Genomic DNA, 15,122 nt, shown 5'->3' with positions numbered 1-15,122 from the left:
AGACGAGACCAAAGTGAAGCTAGTTAGCTATAATGCACAGTGCCACTTTGGCGAAAACCAAACGCTGTATACAATCATATCCGCACAAGCACCTCACACTAGCTGTCAAACACAGTGGCGGAGGCGTGATGATTTGGGTTTGTTTTGACATTTACAGGACCTGCGTACCTTGCACTCGTTAAGTCGACTATGAAGTCGTCTGTATACCAAAGTATTTTAGAGTCAAATGTGAGACTACAGTTTGGCTGGATTGGATCATACAACAGGATAATGATCCCAAGCACAAAAGCAAATCTGCAACAGAATGGAAAAGAAAATAGTCAAGTTTGTTGCAATGGCCCAGTCAAAGTCTATTTTAAAATTTTAAAGAGAGCCGAATGAATGCCCACAAACCTCAATGAAGTAAAGGACCATTATAAAGAAGAGTGTATTTCTCCACAACAATATGAAAGACTGATAAAGTCATACAGAAAATTATTACTTCAAGTTATTGCTCCTCAGTGTTGCTCTACAAACTACTGAATCATGTTGTGTACTTAATTTTTCATGGCTGCACAGAACCCTATGGAAATTTAAGTTTCACATGATACTGTAATGTCCAAAAGTAATCCATTATCTTACAGGATTCTCTCTGGAATAAAGTAACTCATCTAACTACTTTCACTGTCCATACATATCGACCTGATAATGTAGTGACAACATGAGCCAAACAAAAAAGCTAGTTGTTGCTGTTTTAATGCTGCAGCACTGGCATCTCTTCCTCCTTAATAGGCCACCAGTGGTTGTGCTAAGCTTGCAGTTTCCCTTAATCAAATTTGAAGTAGAGCTATTTGCAGCAGACAGACCCTTATTATAACTTGGCCAATATTTGCATTTCACTGTGGTTCTTTTTTCTTTTTCACACAGAAATTCAAAATGAGTTGAAATGTCAAACACCTTACTAGCTGAATTACATGTGCAGGCTGATAGTAGTATGCACTTATCGGGAGTTGGATAGAAGTAGAAATGATTTAGGATTTTGTAACGTTTTGAGCTGTAAATTCTTATTTCAGTACTGCTCATGTTTAATAATGGTTAGAAGAAAACTATGGTTTCTCTGTCCAGATCATGTATCTGTTGTTACAGAAATGCAATAACTGTTCCAGTGAGAGAAAAAAAGATACAGAATCTCATTTATTTTAAAACCACATTCCTGTATAGTCAAACCTCAGATATCAAAGGTTGTCAGTCAGTCTTTGATGGTTATTTTCTCAAGTTCAAGTAAAGATTCTCTTTGATGGAGAGTACAGACCCTGCTGCCCTCTGATCCTGTGCATGTTTCACGTTGTCCTCCAAGTGTCTGTAGTGTTGTTGAGTTTGTGTAACTGTGACTGATTCATGTGCTCGAGTAGAGGTTGCATAGAGGCCATGACATTGCCCTGAACTTAAAGTCTGCCAATACCTTTCCATGTCTCCTTTACATTTCATGGCAGTCACACAGTCTCTGGGGGCCCACTTCTGTCCTTGGCTTCTGCCGTGTAACAGCCTAACTGTATCTCTGTGTTTTATCTACAGCTGAAGGAGATGTGCAGACGAGAACTCGATAAGTCTGAATCAGAAATTAAGAAGAACGGGTCCATTATTGGAGAATATAAGCAGGTATGTACTGTGTGCCTACTATATGCCTACTTTCACTTTTCAGTTTACTGTGTGCAACTGAATAGTTACATTAGCAGGTCTAATAATAGTGTTTCCACTTTCATATATATGATGTAAGTAAAAAAGTGGAACCTGTCACACCCCAGTTTGTATCACAGTTCTCTTGAAGCTTATTTTGGAAAAACAAACGTATTTTAGTATTTATTTTGTTTTCCATTTAGTTCAAGCTTCAAAACCACATCTTTACTCCCCACCCTCACAGACAGGTGGATCATAACGCATATACACTCACCGGCCTTTATTTATTATTATAGGTACATATTACTAGTTCCTCTTGGACCCTCATTTCTCTTCCGAGCTAACGTAATTCGTCATTGCATAGTTGCTGGAAACAGTCCTCAGAAATTTTGATATTGGCACGATAACAGAGTTGCTGCAGATTTCTCAGCTGTATGTCCATAATATGAATCACCCCTTACACCACATCCCAAAGGTACTCTGTTGGATTGAAATCTGGTGGCTGTGTAGGCCATTTGAGTATATGTCATGTCCAAAATAACAGATATGTTGTGTTATTTGATGGAAGCAGCCATTAGAAAATGAGCACACACTGTGGTCATAAAGGGATGGACAGAGTCGACAACAATTCTCTGGTAGGCTGTGGTGGCCCAAATCAGCATCATTTGGCACTAATGGGTGCCAAGAAAATATCCTCTATACCATTACACCACCAGCACCAGCCTGAACTGTTGATCCAAGGAAGAATGGATCCATCTTTTTAAGATGTTTATGCCAAACTGTGAATCCGAATGTTGCAGCAGAAATGGAGACTCATCAGACTGGGCAATGTTTTTCTTCTCATGTGTTGTCCAGTTTTGGTGAGCCTTAGCAAACTTTTGCCTCAGTTTCCTGTTCTTAGCTGACAGGGGTGGCACCTGGTGTGGTCTGCTGTTGCTTTAGTCCATTAGCCTAAAGGTACAATGTGATGTGCATTCAGAGATGTTATGTGCATACCTTGGTTGTAACGAGTGGTTATCTGAGTTACTGTTGCATTCCTATCAGCTGAAAGTAGTCTGGCAGTTCTGACATCAGCAAGGCAAATTGGTCTAGAAAACTGCTGCTCACTGGATAATTTCTCTTTTTTAGACCATTCTCTGAAAAACCTAGAGATGGTTGTCTGGGAAAATTCCAGTAGATCAGAAGTTTCTGACATGCTCAGACCAACCTGTGTGGCACCAACAACCATGTATCATTCAGAGTCACTTAAATCACCTTTTTTCCCCATTCCAGTCCTCGGTTTGAACTTCAGCAGATTGTCTTGACCATGTCTAAATGCACTGAGTTATTGCCATGTGATTGACTGATTACATTTTTTTTAAAGCAGTATAACAGGTATACCAAAAAAGTGTCTGGTGACTGTGTACCTGAAGGGAAATACAAAAATAAGCAATGAATGAGGTAATAGGACATTTAATTAATGAAATAAATGCGAGAGTTTAGAATAGGATAAAGATGGGAGCATCATAATCACATATAGTGGGAGCATGTTGTATGTATGTTACCCTGGCAGGGACAGACTTTTCACATTGAATTCATGTCATCCAGAGTTGTTTCATTGTACTCTGTATTTTAAAAATGCAAATTCACCTTTTACACACAATCCAGCAGACGTGGTGTCGCCAGCTTCTGATCAGGTTTAAAACCTGTTTCTTCATTTCTATAATTCTAACCAAAATGACTACAGTATATATCTATCATTATGCAATATTGTCTAATCTTATCAAAAACCAAGGAATGGAAAAGTGTCAGAAAACTGGCCAAAGTATTTACTGCTGAAATGGTTTCGGGCTGAAATCCACTGAAGTCTCACAGTGACCCAGAAAGAATAATTCAGAAGGTTGGGATAAAAATTCAGAGAGCACAAGCTGCCAGCAGTTGGCAGTCTTCACATAACTTTGAGCCAGTGCTTGAATGTTTGTCACTTTTTAGTTCATTTATATCTCGAAGCATAATGCTAATTAAATCCACTCGTTTCTCGTTGACTTTTTTCGTACGCTTGGCTGTCATTGCTGATAAGTTCTGCGTTTTACTCAGCTCAAGTAGCTTCACCAGAAACACCATCATGGTGTTTTTATTTTTGGATTATAGTTATGTTTTTGTGTGTGTGACTGAATTGTGAATTAGATTATGTGGAGCTCTGATTCCCTTGAAAGTGAGCTTTTGAGACCCTTTACACCACTTATCTTTCCTTACTTAGCCCGTCTTTTCATATCTAAGCTTCAATCGAGCCATTACCGTGGCAGGGCCACTCATAAATATTTAAAAATAATATACTTTTTAAGAGCGCTCTGTTTTCCTTCATTTATCTAGTTTCTGAAGCAGAGCTGTTCCTTAACTGAACCCGGAGCTTTTGATGGCTTAGCCTGCAAGCATATTTAAAGTTCCGTCTGTCTGAATTCCTCTTCAGATCTCATCCTGTCACTTCGTGCTTAAATATAAACTCACCCAGATCAAGTGCTATTACCATCAGCGCGGGGACATTATGCAGCAATCCACCTCCTATTCCTCTCTGTGGAGGGAAACAGAAATAGAAAGAAGACTACTTTAGGAACAGACCTCAACTTCACCTGAGTCTAAAAATAATAACTGTAGACTGGCTTTGATGGCAAGTGTGAAAACCGGTTATCGAATGTGCCACCGAGGAGAGGAGACCGGATTTGATGGTTTTTTTGTGTGTTATGGGTTGCTAGCTTGCGGTTGAGAGCTGTGTTAAGCAGACTGAAGTGTGACAGGAAGGAAGAGGGTGATTGATGGAGAGAGGGGGAAAATGAACAAAGTGTGTGGAGGGGGAGGGGGGAACATTCAATCCGCTGGGATTGACAAGTTGAGGAATTCCCTAAAATAGCCTGGGTTGTTTACAACATAGATAATGCGAATGATTATTCATGTAGCAATTTGCTTTTTCAGTGTGTGTGAATGCCAAGAGTTTCTTTGGGTGTTTTATTTATTTATTTATTTTTTCCTGTGGAAATATAGCCAAAAAAAGCTTTGTGTGCTAATTGCTCCTCGAGCACATGAGGACAAAGACAAGTCTGTTAACGGTGGAGCTAAAAACGGTGTCAAGTGGTGCATTGCAATCCCCGTTCTAGGACTGGAGCTTTTGTAGATAGATGCAGGCTAGCTGGGTGCTAGCCAGGTAAAGCAGCACGTGCCAGTGCTCGTGTCTCGTGGGTTCTGTTAGCATTGCTTTGTTTTTTCTTTTCTAATTCTGATTGTTTTCCTTGTCAGTGTTTTTGGTCAGTTTTGACTAAATAAATAAATTTGATCTGATTTACTTTTAATGGTTTTAATAAGATATTTTCATTCTGGACAACATATTTTTGTTAATTGGGTGCATCAGCACAATTATCTGCTCCTTGTGAAAATATGATGAAGTAATTAAAGCTGCATGTTCTTGCAGTTCCTGCATTGTAAGTATAAGTATACTGTTTACATGCAATATTCAATAGAAAGAAAGCAAAAAGTGCCTCAGGCAGTAAAGTTACTGTGGGGCCGGATAAATTATTAAGTGAAAATATTTAAAATAAATAAGGCTGAGATTGTTTTGTAGGAATAAATTGAATATAAAAAACATTTTTTTTTTAAATGCCCTCTGGGTCTTGAGCCTTCAGCGACGAGTGCAAAATCCATTATTACTGTGAAACAGTGGTATAGAAGAGAAACTCATAACAAGGATGGAGAAAATGACTACCGTGGTCATCCTGAATTTAAATGAGCAAAATAATCATTTACAGCTTGCTTGCAGATGGTGCAGCGATAACGATTCCTTGCCCTAAGATTGACAAGTACCCCCATCTTTCACAGGCTTGAAATCCCATCAGAACATATTGTCCTCCTCACTATGTCCCTGTTAGAGTCCTCCTTCTAATTATAAAAAAAAAACTGAAGGAGAGTAAAATCCCTGCTGCCGAAATTGGGACAAAAACTGACTGAAGACTTGAATGGCTTAAGGCTCAGCAGCTCGGGTAAGAAAAAAGAAAAAAAGAAACAGATGCTCCACTAGTTAAAAAGGAAGCAGGGAGATTAAAACTGCAGGACTACAGACAAAAGATCAAAAAAGAAGAGATAAGAGGTCAGTAGTGACGGAGCTGGGTATAGTAACGGCCAATATGAGGGAGAATGTGACAGGACGGAAAGATAGCTGCATGATAAGTATAGTAAAAAAAGAGAGATGAGGGTCACCGATATAATGTATATAACACAGAGAATGAGAGCAAAAGTAGATGTCGAGATAGATGGACTGTCTATAGATGGCTTGATGTCTCTTATAGGATAACTCGTTGCACTCTCATTTCTCTGTCCGTCTGCAAGCTACAGGAAAGGTTTGTGGGTGTTTGTTTGACTCTCAGGATGCTTGTAGCTGTTTGAAGGAGAAGGGGGAAAAGGAGATTTGAATATACATAAGGCCTATGACATGTACTTAAAGCTAAAAGGATAAAGTCCACACAGACTTATTAACCTATAAACACAGTAGGGGAAAGGAAACACACCTGTCTGTCTGTTTGTTAGCAGTCAATCCACAGTTTTCAATATATCATTTTCAAATTTTGATTGACAGTAGATGCCAACAACACCTTGAGGTGATTTAATTTTGGTAAAAGTCACACCAGTTGTGAAAACCAGTAAAAATTGTATATTACCCAGAATTTGTTTTCATCTTCAAACTTCTCAACAATATCCTAGACCTTGGGGGGCATGAGCACTTGACCTTGACCTTCATTGTTAGCGATGAAAAGGTCAGAAGAAGAAACCATATCAAGAAATATGTCATACAAAAAGCGATGGAGAGAGTTGTACAGCAAACTTTTTCTTTTAATTCAACACCTTACAAGGTCACAATGATGCCATAACTGGCTGACGTCATCCTAGGATAATAAAAACAGACTGACATCCGCATGTTATAATAAAAACATTATAAAACATCACAGTTTCAGTATAGCCCTTACCCTACGGGGGGATGGTGCTCTCTGAGTGCTGATGTTATTCTTATTACTCTGTCTATATTGTGTTTTTACCATATTATGGGGATGGACAGTTTTCATTCATAAATATTCATCAAACTTTTTCTGAAAGGGAGTTTTTTTTCCTCCTGGTTTCCTGTGTATACTTTGTTTTACTATTAGTTTTTTTGTTTTAAAATAGCCCAGTGGCTGGGTGCTTAGGTAAATTAATGATTTGAATCTTTGATTGTTGTTGGGAGAAAAACTAAGCAGGCTTTTTGTGGCTTGTTGGAGCTGTCTTGAAGCACCAGAGACCGGAAAAAGCTTGACTTGAAGTACAGATTTTCTGTTGCTGGTTGTAAGAATATTGGTATTGAGTATTCATTTTAATTGAAAAGCGTTCCTCTGGTTTAATTGACGAGCTCTGTCTAAAAGTGGGTGAACAAACCAAGCTGTTTTTCTGTTTTCTGCAGATCTGCTCCCAGCTGAGCGAACGACTAGAGAAACAACAGACGGCTACGCGAGGAGAACTCGAGAAAATCAGGGTGAGTTTTACACACCAACCCAAATCACGTAACCATGACGTAAAGCCAGGATTAACTTTGTCACTTTATGAGTTTACAAAGTGTATTACAATTTTTACCTCTCATTACTCCATGAGCTGCCATGTAAGGTGTTCCTCTGTCAGCAGGATTCAATTCATTGCTTAAAGACACTTCTGATGAACAGATAACCTGTTTTAACATCTGAGACACAGCCTCATATATATTGATTTGCTTGTCAGTGAGTGAAATAAGTATTTGATCCCCTACAACCCAGCCACAATTCTAGAGCCCACAGATTATCAATCAGTTGTAGACACTCCTGATCTGAACTTGTTGTGTTGTTAAGCATATACCTGTCGATAGAATCAGTTTCTTCCATTCCAACCTCTCCACCTCCATGTGCAAGACCAAAGAGCTATCAAAAAACATCAGGGGCAAGATTGGCTGAAATGGACTACAAGACCATCACCAAGAAGTTGGTGTTGTGAAATATAAAATAACCAGTTGTTATAGATGTAGAGGTCAATGCAAGATTTTGGCTCATGGGGGGAAGAAGATCATGAGAAAAGTCATGGAGCAGCCCAAAAGTACATGGAAGGAGCTTGTTAATGATCTGAAGACAGGAGCACAGTCGCCAAGAGGCACCTCCACTGGTAGCACACCATGCAGTAATGGTGTGAAGTTTTTCAGCACCCACAAGGTCCCCGTGCTCAGGAAGGCACATGTGCAGGTCAAGAAATGCTGACTGAGACCCAAAGAACACCACCCCCATAGTCAAGCATGGAGGTGGAAACATTATGCTTAAGAGCTGTTTTTCTGCTAAGGATACGGGACGACTTCACCGCATTGAGAGGCCGATGGACGGATCATTTACCGTAAAATCTATGAAATGAACCCCCATTCCCCAACACATGCAAAAGAAGCCGATGAGCCTTTTTGACCAATTATATTTAAAATGAGCATCAACTCTTGTTACTCTGGCATCCCAGCACAGAGGGCCTACTTAGTCTAGAGATTACCGGCTGTCTAGAGAGTGGTTCTTAGCACTGTCTGGAAAGCTTTGAGTCAAAGATTACATGAACAAAAAAGTTTGACTGAACCTACAGGTTAAAGTAAAACCTGTAGTTAAATGTAATTTTTAAAATCAGATCTTTTGGGGGGAAGAGTGAGGAGTATGACCGAGGAGGCCATGGCAGTTTTACCTGTGGCCCGTGAAGTATTAGTTCAAACAGTAGGCGATATAAGAAAAGGGCAGTTTTGGCAGGAAGCTCACAAAATGTTTAGTGCACCAAGGTCAAGTCACGTAAAGGTTGCAGCAGGACCTCTCTGCCTGTGTGGAGGTAAATCTGTGCAGTTTTTTTTCTATACTACTAATGGTGCAGAAATTCTGTTAACTGTCAGCAACTGCTGTAGCTGCTCACAGATGCATTTTTTTTTTTAGATATTTAAATAAACACACTGACAGCGACTCACTAAAACTGAATTTGAAGTGACAAGAGCACCAATTGCAGCTCAAGCACTCTGCTGCTTCATTAAGGCCACTTCTACAACAATGAGACTGGAAGCTTTACATATAATTACTATTCAGCTTAAAACTCTGGCCACATTTAATCCAAATTAAATATTCTCATAAAATATTCATTTTTAGGAAGTGTCTCCACCGGCTGCCTCAGTCGGCTGTTGTTACTGTGGCAAGCAACCCTGAATGTAAAGTCCTGTCGACAGTCCTACATGTTGGTGCTAACTCAGGCACTGATCTGTCTAGAATAATCTCAGAGGAGTCGCCCTACTAGTCTGGTTATCCAGAGCCAAACTTAGAAAGAGCAACTGAAAGTAAATAATACTATTACTTTACCTCATCTGCTCAAACAGACTTCGTATGCCTTCTGCAAAAACATGGAATTTAACAAATAGCTCGAAAAGTTTTGAATGAATTCTGATAAAACTCTGTAGGGGAGTAGAGCGAGGTCATGTCAACAATCCATTAAAATTTGGATCATATTCAACAAATTCTTCAAGGTCACTTTCATGAGTTATGGGTCAAAAACGGACAAAAACCCTTCGAACTTTGACACTATGATTCTTGTGGTGACTTTAATTTCATACCTGTCAGCATCTTTTTTTTGTTTTTTTTTTTATTTAGGAGAAGGTGGAGTTATCAGCTCGCGCTGTCAACCTAGGCTAACAATTAGATCCTAAGTAACAAACTAATACACTAATAAATTTTGACTGGCTGAACATCACATTCAGTGACACAGCACAGCATGTATTTTCTCAGATAATTCCATTAAAGACATCAACACTATACACAGGTGAGATGTCCAGTTCAGTGAGGTGAATCAGACTTTAAGGTGAAGCAGACTTCCAGGCCTGATGAGTTATTTACAATTGAGAAGAGTGAGAGAGAAATCTTTCTTTTTGTTTTGTTTTTAGTATCAGGCTATAAATCTGTTTTAACACATGAGTCTATGGGGGTTTTTGGACGCAGCCTAAGTGGTGAGCATTATGAAAACTTTACAGCGTGAAGACAGCTGGGTAGCTATAAATATCTGCATTCAATTGAGACAACAGTTGTTTGGTGAGGGGAAAAACATTTGGGGCATTCTCCTGTTCCATGTGAAGTTTTCCTTTTCTCACTCCGTCTCTCTTTCTTCTCTAACCTTGCTCAGGCTTAAAGTGTCCTCTTACCTCTTCTGTTTGTTTCTTCCTCCCCCTCATATGTAGGCGAAAGTCGAAGGCTGCGAGAAATGCAGCAGTCTTTTCAACAAGGAGGGACGGGTACGGGCCGCTGTGACCACAGCATCTGCCGGGGGAGCCGAGGAGACCGATGAAGAGAAGGAGGCTCTGAAAAACCAGCTGAGGGAGATGGAGCTGGAACTAGCTCAGACCAAACTGCAGCTGGTGGAGGCCGAGTGCAAAATCCAGGTAGGGTCCAGAGGTCAGAGTGTGAGTCATTCATTATTCTGACATGGGATGTTTCTTAAAGTTGAAAGTAAAATATTGTGTCTCCCGTGTTCAAAGGAGAAAAAAAGGAGGCCACATTTCTGCTCTAATTACTTTATCACCCCTGAACAGGCACAGCAGCAGCAGTAACCTGCAGCACAGGCCCAACAAATGAAAGCAGAACATGTTCTTTTAAGAAGATAGAGTTGAAGAAACCGGCAGCTTTATGCGACAGCTCGATTTAATTTACTAATTGAGGACAGTGCTGTGATCACAGGCTCTGAATCAACGTTAGCATGTAATGGAATCAGAAAAGAAGCATTGTTATTATAGCGGGGAGCTTTTAAACATTGCTGTGTTAAGTGTTTTTTTAAAAACCCGTGTGAGCAGAGTGAAAAAATTGAGGTCTAGTTTCTAAATAGAGGCTTAAGGGGGAAAAATGCATTAAAGTGACTGCAACAAAGTGCTCTGTGTGGAGATTACGTGGAGTGATGATGAGGAAAGTTGAGGATTTTGTGTTGGACTCAAAGCTGCAAATTAAAAGCAGTAAATAAGATATATTGCCTGTTTGGGCTGTAATTTCTTGCTCTCTTTCATCCAGGATCTGGAGCACCACCTGGGTCTGGCTCTCAATGAGGTGCAGGCCGCCAAGAAGACCTGGTTCAACCGCACACTCAGCTCCATCAAAACCGTCACTGGGACCCAGGGCAAGGAGACCACCTAACCTAACATTTCCTATCCACCCAGTTTCGACCGGATTATGTCTGGAGATCGACGCAACTCATCACGCCGAAACCTCCGGACCTCTAACGTAACCCACCGGGCCATAACTTTGACATGAACATTAGCCGTTAAATCCCAGGATCACTTTGCTACAGGCTGTGTTCCTCCTAACAACAATATCGTCGTGTTTCCCTCATTCCTGATCTAATCTGCCCAGCACAAATCCCGAATGACTGCAGCCAACCACCGCTGATGAGAAGGGGTTGCAAACATGAGATGAATGAATTACAGCAGTACCACTCTCTGTCCCACGGAGACAGTGTGCTTCCACCAGTCACATAAAGACAAGTGTTTAAAAATGAAAATAAGAAAAAAACAGCGTAATTATTTCTGTCTTTGTACTGCTGATATTAAAGACCCACAGAAGGAAGGTAAGGACACCTGAAATGTCTTTGTCCTTACGGGATAGAGAAGAAAACACTCCGTCCTTCCTTGCCGCTCTGTGTGCACTTCCCTTCTAAACTACTGGCACAAAACTACCAGTCCCTGTAAATGTTTTGTTTTAGGTACGAGAGCTAATAGATGCCTTTTTGAAACGGAGCTTTTTCTAATTTACGTTGAACAATACCTTTTGTTGTTGTCTTTTTTGTTTTGCTTTTTTCTTGTATCTTGTCAAATATGCTTGCGTAAAGGGGAAACGTATGTGTGAGTGTAAGAGCGCATGTTAATTTGCTTTGTTTTCGACTGTGAGGTGATGTTTGAGTGGATAAATATTTGACTAAAATAATGTGCAAAACTGTGTGTGTTCAAAAGAAAGAGCTGGAAAGTGTGCGTAAGCCCTAGGGAAAGAAAAAGCACTAAGGTTGTGAGTGTACGCCTGCATGCAAGCTGTTTGTCTAGTCTGCTTCAATGTTCAAACGTGTATATGAACGATGCTAACGAGAGGTTTGATGACAAAGCCTTGATCTGAAGGTTGGTAAAAGGTGGTTGGTATAATTATGTAATTTATGATAAAAGCTGCTGTAATGTTAACCGACAGCTTAACCTTTCCTCGTGTCAAATTTCACACGCAGGGTTTGTTTGGTGTGGGTCACTTGGCGCAAAGAAAAGCTCAAAACCACGCAAACCTCTGTGTGTGCTGCACAAGCGTACTGTGAGAGTGCGAGGATAGCTGAAACCCACAGCGATGCAACGTTTGCCAGAAAGCTTATGCACTGCTTAGAGGAAGTCTGAATCGGAAAACACACACAGACAGAAAGTTTGATTTCCTACTGCACTGAAACCCACCTTTAAGCCCCGCCTCCCTCTACCCACGCCTCCAGCTGCACTGCAATCTTTGACCTTTTGACCAGGGTCCCATTTAATCCTTGGTTGTGCAGCACGCCAGGCACATTTCAGTCACACTTTTGGGGGTTAAAAAACACTGAACTAAAATGCAGACACACATGTGTATATATATATATATTTTTAAAAAAGCTAGTTAAAAGTAGTCACTCGTGTCAACCTGCACAGAAGGTTATAATAATATGTGATCTGAAAGAAGGTATGCAGTCAGCAGCAAAACCGTGCTCTGTCAACGAGAGGTCAGTGCAAAACACCAGCATGAAGGACACAGACGAGAGCGGGGAATAACCAGATAACGCATGACATCACAAGACCTGGGTGTTTGATGATGCAACAAGTTAAAGTTTGCGTTGTCGTGTGTCTATATGCTATGAAGTCCTGTATCCAGTCAGAGGTAGCTTCGAGGGATTAGATTGCTTTACTGGCTTCCAACACAGAGCAAAAGCCCCGCTAACCCCACCCCCCAACAGCTCGATGAATCCGTTCCTCGGAGCATTCGACGTGCTCAAGCAGATCACAGTGCTGAGGAGACTTAAACATTAAGGTGGCGACACTGTTGCAAACGCAGGGACAGAAAGGCCACACATGTGAAGACACCTGTGAACAGCTCAGGAGTCTGGATCAGGATAGTCAGTCTGTGGGGGTTGATGTAATAAAGTGCTTGTGTGTTTTCATATTTAGCCAACTCAAAAGGGAGCTCATCAATATTCTAGTTTCTATTCATAATTTACTGCAAGACTGAAAAAAATGAGGAAAAAGCGCAATTTTTCAAACTTACTGTAAATTGTATAAATTCTAATATGAAAGGTGTAATCTGATTGGCTTGTATTCTAGTGATGTCAGAGGAGGAGTCCGCATGAAGTTGAAAGAAACTAAGGGCCATCCCTCTAAAGGCACTGGGTTGTAAATAAGGAACATTAAAAAAAAAACAACTAAATATTGAGTTTTTGTTTATGATTTTCTACTCTGTAACTATAACTAATGATGCCTACTTGTACCCACCCACCTGCTGCCGTGCTACAGTTTGATTCACAACAATGTTTTAATGTTCGTTTGTTTATTTGGGGCTCTTTTTTTTGGCTCTAAGCTTTTCAGTCAGACTGCTGTTTGGTTAATTAAATGCCAAAACGTAGCTTTATCATCCAACGACAAAAACATTATCAACGTGTGCAAATTGTAATAGTGTAGAATGCACTGTGTATACTTCATGAATTTCAATATAAAGATATCAACAGAAGAATATCTGCGTGTCTTTCCGTTATTTTGCATCTTCATTTATTAAAAAAAAGACAAACATTACAAAATAGAATAAAGGTTAAAAGGAACTTTACAGGAGCACAGGGCTAAAGTGATAAAGTCTCAATATGATATTGTGATTTGAAATGCCAGCTGTTTATGATGTGAAAAAACACTTTATCCTGGTTGTCACATTCAGTATTTTGCATACTGGGACCTTTTATGATTATGTTTTAGGAGGAATAAGATGGAACGGGGATGGAAAGAAAAACAAAAGGGAGCAGACCGCCCTGTGATCATGGCGATGCTACAGATTAATTATGTTTGCACAGTAAGAGGAGCCAAAACAGTAAGATGATAGAAGATAGTCATTAAAGTAAGCCATTATAATTGTTAAGCAAAAGTGTTGTTATCTGGGCTCAAACTGCTGCTTCTCTGTTTTAGGTGACTGTGAACTTTGATAGGTAAAAGCATCACTTACCCTCTGAGTGTGTGTGACCTTGCTCACTCCCATCAATATCTTCCTTCCACCAATTTCAACTGTTACTTTTAAAGCTATTAAAATATTGAGAAGCCACAAAATGAATTAAAGCTTAAAACCTAAAACTTATTAGTATTTTGCTCCTTTATCTCCTATATCGCTTGAGTTTGAAGGCAGCATCCATAAAATAACACAAAAAAAAGCCTTACATGTCATTTTCCTCTTCAGTGTCTCGAATTGAAATTGAGAAAGAGATAAAAGAGGCCCATGATGTTGATATAATGAGACTTCTCTTTGTGTCCTCTTGGGAGGTTCTGAGAGTTTTAAAGATGAAAATAAACCTGTTTCTGCTAGCTAATTATGTCTTGTGAAAACAGCCTATCTGTCAGACACTTAAACAAGCCTTTTTCCCTCGAGATGCATGGAAAGCTCTTCGTGGCTTGTACGCACTTTGGCTCCGTTTCTATCGCTCATCTTCTCCCTCAGAGAACGTGCCTCAAAATGATGGGTGCATTGTTATCTGTGTCAGGGATGAGCTATTTTCTGCCTTGGCCTCAGTGTATGATATGTGCAATGTGCACTAGTTGAACTGGAGGTCTCACATATATCATTTGGAGTGTTTATAACTTAGATCTAGGCGATAAATTAACACCTTTAGTGATGACGGCAGTGGGGAGCTTGGCTCTGCAGCTGCAGATTGCAAAGAAGCAGGCATGAAAAGTTGGAAAGCCGGTAGCATACCGGGAGCTGCTGGAGCTAACAAACGCCAGCATTATGCAATGTGCTTCACACTTTATCCACCTCCTTTTTCTAGCTTGCGTATAGGACTGTAAACAAATGGCACCAAGCACCAAAATAAAATGTCACAGGGACTGCTGATGGGTGGTGTCTTGGACTTTAATGGTTGTTGATGTATGAATCAGGGATGGAACTCTGTGTGTCTGTCAAAGAATTTGCCTAAGAGGGGCAGCGTGACAGTATTTTTACAACCTCGTGAACTTCCTGGCACCTGATCTTGTGAACTCGCACACAAGACTGAACTTGGCTTCTTTTGATAAGTTTATCTCTGAGACTAAATATTCATATGGCTTAGCTTCAGATGTCAAAGGAGTGAGTGGTAGGGTGAAGGTGGAAAAGTGTTCCACCCCGACTTCACTCTGGAGCCTCTGGAGCAGTCTCTGGAGCTGTTAGAAAACAGAATTCATAAATTCA

The 15,122-nt window shown here is 40.2% G+C and overlaps 1 protein-coding gene across 2 annotated transcripts in view; it reads left to right on the top strand.

Moving 5' to 3' along the window:
* The window catches only part of LOC134630935 (rab GTPase-activating protein 1), a 73,208-nt gene extending 59,784 nt beyond the window's left edge, over positions 1-13,424 (top strand). For both annotated transcript variants that reach the window (XM_063478757.1, XM_063478756.1), the window contains 4 exons: positions 1,555-1,638; positions 7,112-7,183; positions 9,908-10,108; positions 10,728-13,424. In XM_063478757.1, the coding sequence (XP_063334827.1) occupies positions 1,555-1,638; positions 7,112-7,183; positions 9,908-10,108; positions 10,728-10,850 (480 nt within the window). In that variant the 3' untranslated portion in view covers positions 10,851-13,424. The remainder of the gene's footprint in view (positions 1-1,554; positions 1,639-7,111; positions 7,184-9,907; positions 10,109-10,727) is intronic.
* Positions 13,425-15,122: the final 1,698 nt, after the last annotated feature.

The sequence above is a fragment of the Pelmatolapia mariae genome, linkage group LG7, assembly GCF_036321145.2.
Source record: "Pelmatolapia mariae isolate MD_Pm_ZW linkage group LG7, Pm_UMD_F_2, whole genome shotgun sequence".
In the NCBI taxonomy this organism is placed as follows: Eukaryota; Metazoa; Chordata; class Actinopteri; order Cichliformes; family Cichlidae; genus Pelmatolapia; species Pelmatolapia mariae.
This window is presented reverse-complemented; position numbering and strand designations above follow the sequence as displayed.